This window comes from Leopardus geoffroyi, chromosome C1 (genome assembly GCF_018350155.1).
Source record: "Leopardus geoffroyi isolate Oge1 chromosome C1, O.geoffroyi_Oge1_pat1.0, whole genome shotgun sequence".
NCBI lineage: Eukaryota > Metazoa > Chordata > Mammalia > Carnivora > Felidae > Leopardus > Leopardus geoffroyi.
The window spans coordinates 20779539-20791882 of record NC_059328.1 but is presented as its reverse complement, the minus strand read 5'-3'; the positions used below and the strand labels follow the sequence as shown (position 1 = coordinate 20791882).

General features: G+C 48.0%; 1 protein-coding gene and 1 pseudogene across 1 annotated transcript; both read left to right on the top strand.

Moving 5' to 3' along the window:
* Positions 1 to 2255: 2255 nt before the first annotated feature.
* Positions 2256 to 2718, top strand: LOC123599909 (annotated as a pseudogene).
* Positions 2719 to 9228: 6510 nt separating this feature from the next.
* IFI6 (interferon alpha inducible protein 6) lies at positions 9229 to 12278 on the top strand. The gene is made up of 5 exons (XM_045476274.1): positions 9229 to 9247; positions 9533 to 9628; positions 9969 to 10055; positions 10135 to 10284; positions 12056 to 12278. The coding sequence occupies exons 2-5, from the start codon at positions 9559 to 9561 to the stop codon at positions 12169 to 12171; spliced, it is 423 nt and encodes a 140-aa protein (XP_045332230.1). The 5' UTR covers positions 9229 to 9247; positions 9533 to 9558; the 3' UTR covers positions 12172 to 12278.
* Positions 12279 to 12344: the final 66 nt, after the last annotated feature.

Genomic DNA, 12344 nt, shown 5'->3' with positions numbered 1-12344 from the left:
TGGAAGGCTGGTACAGGGTCAGATGCTGCTGTAGCTCATGAACATTTTCTCCGATCTGCTGGCTCCCCTGGTCAGTGTAAGGCAGCAGCCAGGCCCACATGTCCTCTAGCAACCCCTGGTTCTCTACCTTCCGCTTCTCCAGCTCCAGGGTTAACTGTGTGTGTCTATGAAGGGCGTCAGCTTCTATCATTGGTCATCAAAATGGAGGCTTGAAGGTGAGGAGAGACCAACAGGAGGCCTAGCTTGTCCTTGTGGGTTCCAGTTCATCTTCAGGGGTCCAGTTTGACCTTGACATCCACGACTTCGTGTCCATCTTTCAGAACCGCGTTATTGATTTCTAGCTCAACACCGGATACACAAGTAACCACTGTGTGGAAACCGCTTAACCAACCCTCATAATTATGTAAGGTTAAATACCTATAATAAAACCTCAATTTTATATCGCTCCTAATGGTTCTGCTTCTCTGATACAACCCTGGTCAATATACCCGGACTTTTTGCAGTTGACTCTGTCCGTGCCCTCCTGGGCAGCCAGAGTCAACCTGTTAACATTTGTCAGACATGTCACTCTGTTCAAATCCTTCCCATCTCATTCTAAGTAAATGCTAGTCTTTATTCTAACTGTCCCACACTCAGTTTAGATGTCTCCCAGCGGTCAATATCCTTGCCTCATCTCCAGGCGTTACCGGATGCCTCAGCATCATCAGGAGGCAAATGCTAGCCTTTGGCATGAACTCAAGTAAGCCTGCTATAGTGGAATCAGAGAAGCTTTGGCATTCACGTCTGACCCATCTGGACCCATAAAGACTCTGGCTTGCCCAGAAACAGCCCAGTGGAATGAGTTCACACGATTCCAAAGCTCAGACTGTTAGGACCCTGTTCATGACCATGAGACTAGACAATGAAAAATGAAAAATTGCTGAGAGGTGAATTCCTCCCTATCCTTCCTTCTTATGGACTATTCTAAGACATGGTGGCTCTGTGTGACCTCTTTGAAGAGATCCTACATGACTGAACAACTGGCTTTGATTTTTGTGGGACCCTGGCCAGCTAGTGATGCGCTAGCTTGTATTTCTTTCCTTCCTTCTCCATTTCACTTCTCCTTTCCCCTGGCTTTGGGAATTGCAACTCCCAAGAAAGTATTAGCATACAACCTTCAATTCAGGCTTCAATTCATTTTCTAAGGAACATAGGCTGACATTTAGTACCAGAAGAGGTCCTAGAAAAAAGGCCTTCAGAGTGTGAGTCTGTGGTGGTTCTTCTCACTTATGTGAAGGCAGTAGGGATCTCATTGCTGGTAGCACGTGCAGTGGTACTAACCTTGGCTTTCAGTGGGCATCACAGTTATGAAAGCTTTCTCTTGTGGTGCAGGAAAGAATAGGTAGAAAACTACATCCAGGATCAGACAGGTGATAAGTGGCATGGTTGCAAAGAAGTCTAAATGTGCAACTTTAGCCCACCTCCTATGTCAGAGTCAAGGTCCTGACAAGGAAAGAGTAGGACCCTGAGACCCGGAATAGGGACATTAGGGTAGACAAATCTAAGAGCCTTTATCTTGTAAATTCTCCTGAGTTTTCCTGGGTGGGAGAGCCACCCCTGCCCTCTTGCCAAGGAAGAACAATTTCCCCTTTCCTTGAGACTATGCAATAGTTTCACATGAAGCAGGTACCTCATAAGATGACATTTATTCTCCTCAAAACCTGCTCCCATTACCTCCTCAAATAACTAGGGTCAGTTCCTGGCAAATCCTGAGTGGGAAAACTTAAGTCCAGACCTGGGAAAAATAAGCTGCACATCAGAGGAATCGAAAGACCTAGCTAATATATGTAGGAGAGATCTTGAGGGTTTTGGACATGGCAGTGAGGGGCAGCATGGCAGAATAGAAGACTGGTTAATAAGGAACACATCATCATGGACCACTGTCCCATAACTCAGGCTTCAATATATTTTTTAAAGATTTTATTTTGAAGTAATCTCCACAACCAATGTGGGGCTTAAACCTGTAAGGGTGAGTTCAAGAGTTACATGTTCCACCAACTGAGCCAACCAGGTGCCCCTCAGCCTTCAATAATCTTGCAAGGATAGCTAGACCTGGTCTCTGGTAGATAGTTTCCAAAGATGGTCACCATCAGTTCCTTCCCTTCCTCTATATACATGCCACTCCTCACATCAGGAGATGGAGTCTGTTTTCCTCTTCTCCTTGAATTTGGATTGGCCTTGTAACTTGCCTTAACTAACAGAATATGGCAGCTCTTTCGTCTGGGCTGCCAATATGCTATCCAGACTGAGGAAGACCTGGAAACTTCGGGGCCACGTGAGCCATGGCCATGGCCACATCGGCAAGCATCAGAAACACCCAGGAGGCCAGTGTCATGCTGGTGGCATGCATCATGACAGGATCAACCTTGACAAATATCACCCAGGCTACTTTGGAAAAGTTGGTAGGAGTCATCACCACTTAGAGAGGAACCAGAGCTTCCACCCAACTGTCAACCTTGATAAACTGTGGACCTTGGTCCTTGAGCAGACATACCCATGTCTGCCAAAAACAAGACAGGAGCTAGTCCTCGCATCGATGTGGTGCGATCGGGCTACTACAGAGTTTTGGGAAAGGACAAGCTCCCCAAACAGCCCGTCTTCATGAAGTCCAAATTCTTCAGTAGAAGAGCCAAGGAGAAGATTAAAGGTGTGGAGGGCGCCTGTGTCCTAGGAACTTAAAGCCACAACAGAGGGAGGTTCATTAAATACTAACAAGTGCTTTTCAAAGAGAGAGAGAGAGCAAGAGAGAGAGAGAGAGAATATGGTAGAAGTGACACTGTTCTCGTTCCAGACCTAAGGTTTAAGATCAGCAGTTCCCATTTCCTCCCTCTTAGAAGCCAGCCACCATGTATGTAAGAAGTCCAACCACACTGAGACCCTCATACTGTGAGGGAGTACTAGCCAGCCATGTGGAGACACCATATTAAGAGAGATAACTGACCAGTCCTTGGGTGTTCCATCCATTCCAGTTGAAGTGCTATTTGTGTAAGTGAAAAGGACACCTTGGATATTTCTTCTCCCACAAACACCTGCAAACACCACATGAAGCATATGGACACCCAACTAAGCCTAACCCAGATTGCAGAATTGTGAGAAATGATAAATTGCTGTTGTTCTATGTCTTTAAGGTTTTTTTTGGGGGGGTTGTTATTCAGCAAGAAATAATTGAAATATAGTTTAATACTTTGCAAGGGCTGTTCCATAAAGCAGGATGATGGCTTACAACAAATGAGGTCAAGATGCTAGGACTTCCATGGTAGAGTGCTTAAGAAGAGGTCAGAAAGTTCAGGGAGAGGGGTGCCTGGCTGGCTCAGTCAGAAGAGCATGCTACTCTTGAGCATGAGTTCAAGCCCCACGTTGGATGTAGAGATTACTTAGACAAATAAAACTTTAAAAAAAGAAAGAAAGAAATTTCAAGGAGGTGGGAATGAAAGATCTAAGAGCTCAGCACCTGACTATGTTCTCTAGAAGGGCCCAGAGGACACTCTCTTTACTAAGGCAATAAGGGGTTCACTGAGAAAGGGGACAGCAGCATCTCTAGCTCAGTGGTGTCTGTCTTCAGTAGGCTAAGAAGAAGAGTAGGAGATGATGCCGTGGAACTGGGATCCCTAATATCAATAGTCATGTTGGGATTCCAGAATGGCAAATGTGGCATCCAAGGCCAGATCAATATGATTTCTATCATGGGCAGCAAGCTCAAAGCGACAATGAGGGTGCCCTGATCCGCAGGGACCTATGGCAAATTGACTATGGGGAAGGATGGATGGATAGACAGCTGACTGGGTAGCCCTCTCTCTCTATACACACACACACACACACACACACACACACACACACACACACATATGTGTATACACATACATATATATGATTTTGTTTTATTTTTTGAGAGAGAGAGAGAGAGAGAGAAAGGAGGGGAGGGGCAGAGGAAAGAATCTCAAGCAGGCTCCATGCTCAGCATGGAGCTGGACACAGGGCTCTATCCCACAACCCTGGGGATCATGACCTGAGCTGAAATCAAGAGTCAGATACTCAACTGACTGAGCCACCCAGGCGCCCTTCTATTTTATTTTGTTTATTTATTTGTTTTGTTTACATGTTTATTTTTGAGAGAGCACAAGCGGGGGAGGGGCAGAGAGAGAGGGACAGAGGATCCAAAGTAGACTCTGCACTGACAGCAGCAAGCCCAATGTGGGGCTCGAACTCATAAGCCATGAGATCATGACCTAAGCTGAAGTTGGACACTCAACCAACTGAGCCACCCAGGTGCCCCCTTTCGATTTTATTTTTTTAAGTTTATTTGTTTGTTTGTTTGTTTATTTATTTATTTGAGAGAGAGAGAGCAGGGGAGGGACAGAGAGAGGGAAAGAGAGACAATCCCAAGCAGGCTCTGCAATGTCAGTGCAGAGCCTGATATGGAGCTTGAACTCACAAACTGTGAGATCATGACCTGAGCCAAAGTCAGACGCTTTAACTGACTGAGACACCCAGGCACCCCTCCTTCGATTTTATTTTTAAATAATCTCTACAGACTGGTTAATTCTCGGTATCTATCTATCTTTCTATTTATATCTAATTTTTAAGTAATCTCTACATCCAACATGGGGCTTGAACTTACAACCCCAAAATCAAGAGTCACATGCTCTACCGACTGATCCAGAGAGATGTCAATTTTTCATTAAAAAAAAAAAAAAATCAAGAGCTGGGGAGCCTAGATGGCTCACCTGGTTACGTGTCCAGCTCTTGATTTCAGCTCAGGTCACGATCTCGTGATTCGTGAGATCAAGTCCCACGTTGGGCTCTATACTCACAGTGCAGAGCCTGCTCGGGATTCTCTCTCTCCCTCTCTCTGCCTCTCCCTGATGTGTGCACTCTCTCTCTCTCTCAAAATAAATAAATTAATTAAAAAAAAAATCAAGAGCTGGGGCGCCTGGATGGCTCATTCAGGTTGAGCATGCGACTCTTAACCGGTTCAGGTCATGGTCCCGGGGTCATGGGCTTGAGCCCTGGGTCTGGCTCCCTCCTAAGCATGAAACTTCTTAAGATTTTCTCTCTCCTTCTCTCTCTACCCCCCTCCCCTGCTTGTGCTCTCTCTCTCTCTCACTCTAAAAAAAAAAAAAAAAAAAAAAAAGGAATAGTAAAAAAAAATCGAGAGCAATCAAGACCTGATAAGCAGAAGACTGACATTAATTCCACAATGGAAAATCACAGTTCCTCATCCAGATCCTAGATCTAAGTTCACAGAATCAGAACCCCTTGACTATAGGAGAGGTCTTGCCCCATTAAGGAACAACTCTGAAGTGAGTCATACCATAGTTACATATAGTAAATGTTCCTCCAATCCTTCCTCAAAGGGATCTGCTTCCACTTGCCGGGGTGATTGTGCGTTAGGAAAAGAAGAATGTTCAGAATTTTCAAAGATCGTTAAAGACACGGAGTCTGCGCTGACACAGAAACTAGGAGACACAAAGCACCAACATAGCTTTCTGGCTAGAGTAGGAACGAAGAGAAGCCAGGTGATAGATGGAGTTTAGCTTAAATCCAGTGGATTACACGATCCTGCAGATACAACGTGGCTGGAGGCACCTGTGGTAGAAAACGTCTCCACAGGGAGTTTATGGGAGTTCAAAAAGGAGAGCTGCAGTGAGGACTCCTGAGATTCTGGAGTAAGGACATACTACTCACCATGGTCCATTTGAACAAAAAGGTCCATTTTTCCCCCACTTTTTTTTATATTTATTTTTGAGAGAGATAAAGAGACAGACCATGATGGGGGAGAGGCAGAGAGAGAGGGAGACACAGAATCCAAAGCAGGTTCCAGGCTCTGAGCTGTCAGAACAGAGCCCAACACAGGGCTCGAATTCACAAACCGAACCATGAGATCATGACCTGAGCTGAAGTTGGACCCTTAACCGACTAAGCCACCCAGGCGCCCCTCCCCCACTTTTTTCTATTATTTACTTTTTTTTTTTAATTTACATCCAAGTTAGTTAACATAATGAACAAAAAGGTCCTGATGTGTCACTGGGCCCCAATGTGATCTCTGGATGCCAGGTAGCTGTATGTCTTCAGCTAGATGTTATCAGACAGGCAGAGCAGCAATCCAATATGATGAAGGTGGTAAATTCAGGGCTGGGCTCATAGGGTTCAGAAGACACAAGTAAATCAAATGAATAGACAGCTCAGACTCCCATGGCATCTAACTCTGTTGATCTGACACCTCTCTTTTAACCCATACCTATGGACTCATGAAGGGTTCCCTGCAACCAATTTATAAAAGAGAAAAGAAGTCAGGCGCCTGGGTGGCTCAGTTGGTTGGTTGAGCGCCTGACTCCTGGTTTCAGCTCAGGTCATGATCTCACGATATGTGAGTCCAAGCCCCACATAGGGCTCTGTGCAGCTCAGAGCCTGCTTGGGATTCTCTCTCTCTCCCTCTCTCTCTCTCTCTCTGCCCCTCCCCCCCGTTTATGCTCTCTCTCTCTCTCTCTAGATAAATGAATAAACCTTAAAAAAATTTTTTTAATAAAAAAAAAGAGGAAAGGGGCGCCTGGGTGGCTCAACTGGTTAAGCGTCCAGCTTCAGCTCAGGTCATGATCTCATAGTTCCTGAGTTCCAGCCCCGAGTCAGGCTCTGTGCTCACAGCTCAGAGCCTGGAGCCTGCTTCAGACTCTGTGTCTCCCTCTCTCTCTGCCCCAGTCCCACTCGTGTTCTGTCTCTCTCTGTCTTAAAAGTAAATAAAACATTTAAAAAAATTTTTTTAAAAAGAGGAAATAAGTCAAACCCATTTCACAGATAGGTCAGTATGATATTTTAGCACCAGCTGGGAATGGACTACTCTATTACAGCCCCATTTAGGGTAGCCTTGGACAGTGGTAAATCCTCTCAGGGGCCAAACTATGAGCAGCATACTCTGTAGTCCCCCTTTTGTATGGAGGAAGAGGTGGGCTGAGGTGCAGACAGACACTAATTCCTAACAAGTGGCAAATGGCTTAGCTAGTTGGTCAAGGGCATGGAAAAAGCAAGATTAGAATTTCGAAGGAAAACAGGTCTGGGTAAGGGGCATACAGATGGACTCATACGAGCAGGCACGAGACATGCAGATCTTTGTGTCTCATATTAATGCTCACCAGAGACCATCTACTGCAAAGGAGGCTGTCCAGCCAGATGGTCATATGTCCCGTATTGTGGATGTCAGCCAGTCTCTAAATTTAGCAACTCTATTGCTTTGCAAAAGACTCATGAAAGAATGGCCATGGTGGCAAAGATGGAGGTTATGATTGGACCCTCCAACTTGGGCTCCCTCTCAGCGAAGTTAATCTAGCAACTACCAACAAATAGCCAACGGTAGGGAGCAGTGTAGCAACAAAAGTCAGGGAGAACAGCTAGCCATGTGGTGGCAGGTCAGTTATATCAGCACCCCGACCCATTCCACTTTGGAGAAGGCAATGATTCATCGTTACTAGAACTGTTATGTACTTGGATCGCCTGGGTGGCTCAGTCGGTTGGGTGGCTGACTTCGGCTTAGGTCATGATCTCATGGTTCCTGGGTTCGAGCCCTGCTCTGTGTTGATGGTTCAGTGCCTGGAGCCTGCTTTGGAATCTGTGACTCCCCCCTCTCTCTCTGTCCCCTTCCCAGCTCATGCTCTGTCTCTGTCTCTCAAAAATAAATAAAACGTTAAAAAATTTTTTAGAATTGTTATGTACTCCAACCATCGGTTGCATTTCTTACCCATAGTGCTTCTACAGGCATTACTAACCAAAGGTTCAAAGAATACACGGAATCGAGTGATTTCATTTCCACAAGCTTTAATCTCTTCCTCTGCAGAATGAGGATTATAAACAATAGATACTTCACAGGACTGTTGTGGCATAGGAAAAAGATCACGTATATAGAGCATTTTACACAGGCCCTGGCATGCAGAAAGTTCCCAATAAATGGTAGGCATAATTATGAATTGAATTGAATTGAATTGTGAAAGGCTTCTGCGCCCCAAGAGGAGCTGGTGTTCCGGCTTCACTAAGCCCAGCAGGACCATGGATTCCGCTCTAGCATGATCTGCTTTGAATACTCTCAGCTATTCAGAAAATCCCTGGCTTGAATTACATGTTTCTGTTAATGGATACGGTAGAGATTCTGTCACTGAGCAGAGCTGGAGGAAAAGAGAAAAGAAACTACAGAATGAGTGCAGGAAATGGAAAGTCTGACAAGGATTGGTTGGTTGCCTGGGGAGGAGAGGAGGCAGTCCAAATGTGATTATAAAAAGCCAGCCTTCAGCCCCAGAGCTATAACCTCACTGCTGTTCCCATCTACCATCAGGCTCCGGGAAGGAAGATTCCTCCTCTCCCCTCCTCCAAGGTAAACCCCGAAGCCAGGAAGTATGGATGTCAGCTGCCAAACCTCTGCCAGGCTGTCTGCCTGTGAGCCTTATGCCCCGAGAGCCACAATACCCATTCTTCAGGGAGGCTATACCCCTGGGTCCCTTGTAGTGCCCTGGGCTAAGACTGGTCTGAGGAGGTGGGTTGGGGCTTTTAGGGGGTTGGGGTGCCAAACCCCAGACTTAGGTTATAGGCACCAAGGCAGCAGTCTACGGCCTTAACCCTGGCACTTCACTTCTTTGGGCTTTAACTTGTCATCTGTAAAATGGAGATCAAGCTACCTTGCCTGCCCAAAGGACTGGACTGTGTCTGAAACCCCTTTAACGCAGGATCTAATGTGACAGCGAGTTTATCTTTGAGGGCAGACGAAGGTATCTGGAGTGGTTGTTAAAAGTGTGGGTTTGGGGGGGCACTTGGGTGGCTCAGTCACTTAAACTCAGACTTCGGCTCAGGCTAGTGAGTTCGAGCCCTGCATTAGGCTCTCGGCTGTCAACGCAGAGCCTGCTTGCCATCCCGTCTCCCTCTGTCTGCCCCTTCCCTCCCCTTTTGTCAAAAATAAACATTTTTAAAAAGTGTGGGTTTGGGCATTAGTCAAGTGTGGGTTTGAATCCTGACTGCCACTTCCTAGCTGGTCAGACTTAGGAATGTTACTTGACTTCACCCGGTTTCAACTTCCTTGTCTATAACACATGGTTGAGAACAATGGCATGTATTTCAAGGGATTCTTACCGGTATCGTTGACCTCGCGCCATAAAGTGGGAAGTCCTCAATATATGGGAGGTTGTTTTTAATTCAAGGAAAAGGCACTGAACGGACAAAGACCACATTGGAGGTGAGTTTGGGGGCATACGCCTTTTCCTATTCTGTGCTACGATGGAAAGAGCATGAGGTTTGAACTCGACAGTCTTGAGTGCTGGTCTAGGCGGCAACTATTTGCTGCGTGACTGCTGTTGGCACGAGGAAACCGAAAGCCCGCGGCTCCTCAGGGGGGTCCTGGGCTCAGTCCAGAGCACCTTGCTGCTTTTTATGGACTCCTCCACGAATAGAAAGGGAAAACAACCACGCGGGTCCAAAAGGACTCTGGAGACTCACCTCCCCACCCCCTTCTCTGGGCCAGTGACAAAGCCTGCGCGCGGCGCCACCATGCGGCGGAAGGCGGTATCGCTCTTCTTGTGCTACCTGCTACTCTTCGCCTGCGGCGGGGTGAAGGCAGGTAAGCATCCTGGCGCGAGGGAGGGCTGTGAGATAAACACACCGAGAGTTTCGGAAGCCCGGCGTAGACTTTCAGGAACCCTGGCTCCGGGACGAGAAGGGCTATGACAGTGGACAGCTCCAGGTCACTGTAGCCAGAGTCCCAGGTTCGACTCCTTACGTATCAATTCCTCCATTCCACCCAAGTGTGCTCAGTGCCAGTTATGTGCCAGGCACCGCGCCTTGGATGAAGTCTCTTCCCTTCGGCGAGGCTCCCCGAAATGGAAGGATGGGGTGGTGCTGAGCACCAGGCACAGTACAGGGAACCCTGCTCCGCATTCCACTTTGTCCCCTCCCGATAGGCAATAGAAGACAGGAAAAAGAAGAGCGCTCGGAGGACAGCGGCTCCGGGGTCTGGGGCGCCCTGACCTACATGGCTGTCGGAGGAGGTGGGTCCAGAGGGCGGAAAGCTCCGGAAGGTGGGGGCCCCTGCTGCGGGCGCTCCCTCACCGCCTCCCCTTCCTCCAGGGCTCCTGGCCGTGGGGCTGCCCGTTCTGGGCTTCACGAGCACGGGCATCGCCGCCAACTCTGTGGCCGCCTGGTTGATGAGCTGCTCCGCGGTGGCGAACGGGGGCGGTGTGCCCGCCGGGGGGCTGGTGGCCGTGCTGCAGAGCCTCGGTGAGTGGGCGACCGGGCCCGCGGGCGGGGATGCCAGGGCCAGGTGACTCTCTGAGCCGGGTGTCCTTACAATCGCCGTCATGCAGTGGGGAAACCGAGGCAACGAGGGATTACGTGATTTACTCAAATGCTCCCCGTCAGTTGGCACCAAAGCCAGGATTCGAACTTACTCGGACTCCTCGCTCTCAGCCACCAAAGCGGGGTGCCTCACTGATGCTTTGGCCAGATCACAACAAGCCTCGGTTTCCTCATCTGTTAACAGGGATGACCATCCTCAGTGTAACATTTTACGAATCTGCTCAAACTCAGAAAGCCAGAGTGGCAAAGAGAGGTGGCAGAGAGGGGCGCCTGGCCGGGCGCGGTCGGTGGATATGCATCTCTTGATCCGGGGTTGTGAGTTCCAGCCCCACACTGGGTGTAGAGATTACCTAAAAATAAAATAAATCTTAGGGGCGCCTGGGTGGTTGCGTCGGTTAAGTGTGGGGCTTCGGCTCAGGTCACCATCTGACCATTAGTTGGTTCCAGCCGCCCCTGTGGGGCTCTGTCCTGACAGCTCGGAGCCTGGAGCCTGCTTCGGATTCTGTGTCTCCCTCTCTCTCTGCTCCTCTCCTGCTCATGCTCAATCTCTCTCTTTTAAAAATAAATAAACATTTAAAAAAAGAAAAGAAAAGAGGAAAGAAAGGTGGAGTGACCCACTCAATTCAATCTCATACCAACCCTGGTCTTGAACTGTATATCCTGAACACCATGAAAGGAAAAGCTAGAGTTTAGAATGACCCTTCTAAAAGAATGTGCATTGGGGTGCCTGGCTGGCTGAGTCAAGGGATCATGAGACTCTTGATCTCGGGTCGTGAGTTTGAGGCCCACGTTGGGTATAGAGATCATCAAAAAATTTTTTTAATTAAAAAAAATGTGCATTTACTTCTCTCTTTCTCTCCTCCACTCCTTTCTTTTTCATTGCTTCCTTCCATCTCTCTCTCTCTCTCTCTCTCTCTCTCTGAGGCCTCAAAATCTTGGAGAAAAGTTGCCCCTGACAGATTCCCCTCTGCCTTCCTGAACCTTCCATCTGCTCTCAATTCTGGATGACAAAAGCTCAGAGAACCAGCCTAGAAGAATAGAGCCCTTCTCAGAGGGGGCAGAAGGGAAGCCACACCCCAACAGTGGGAGGTAGGGTGGGGGCAAGGCTAGGAACAGTCAGGTGCCGTAAGACTCTCGCACTCATGCACATCACAGGGTTGTGACCACGATGAAATCTCTTACTTGTGAACCCCCAGCCCCCACAGGGAGGTCTCCACAAAGGCGGCTGTTATTAGCATTATTAATAACACTGTGTGTTCACCACAGACGTGAAAAGATGAGCTATTATCTGTGTATTTTTCTTTCTTTTTTTTAATGTTTAGTTTTTAAACGTTTTTATTTATTTTTGGGATACAGCATGAGCAGGGGAGGGGCAGAGAGAGAGGGAGGCAGAGGATCTGAAGCCGGCTCTGCACTGACAGCAGAGAGCCCAATGAGGGCTCGAACTCACGAACCGTGAGATCGTGGCCTGAGCCAGGAGTGGATGCTTAACTGACTGAGCCACCCAGGCACCCCTGTGTATTTTTCTTCTATGGAACACGTCTCTGATTTGAGACGGCAAGTCAAGGGGGAAATAGGGTTCACTTTGCAGAACTCCTGTCCCCTCTCGGGGCCTCTGTAATGGTTTCCAGACCTTTGGATTCCCAGGCCTCGTGCCTGGGCCCCAAGTGACCTAACTATATTTGCTTTACAGGGGCTAGTGGTGGCAGTGCCCTCATGGGCAAGATTGGTGCCTTTCTGGGCTACGCTGTCCACAAACACCTTGAAAACAGCCGGGAGAAGGAGGAGGAAGTGGAGGAGGAGGAGTAGGCAGAGGCTCCCAGGAAACCCTTCCTTCCAATTGTAGTCGAGAGCTTTCTGTCACGCTCATCAATGACCTAAGTGGAAAAAGCAGAATAAAATCCTGTCAGAAAACACTCTGTCGTTCTGTGAGTCTCCCAACAAGATCTGGCTCCAATTTGCCTCATCCGCACACCTCCAAA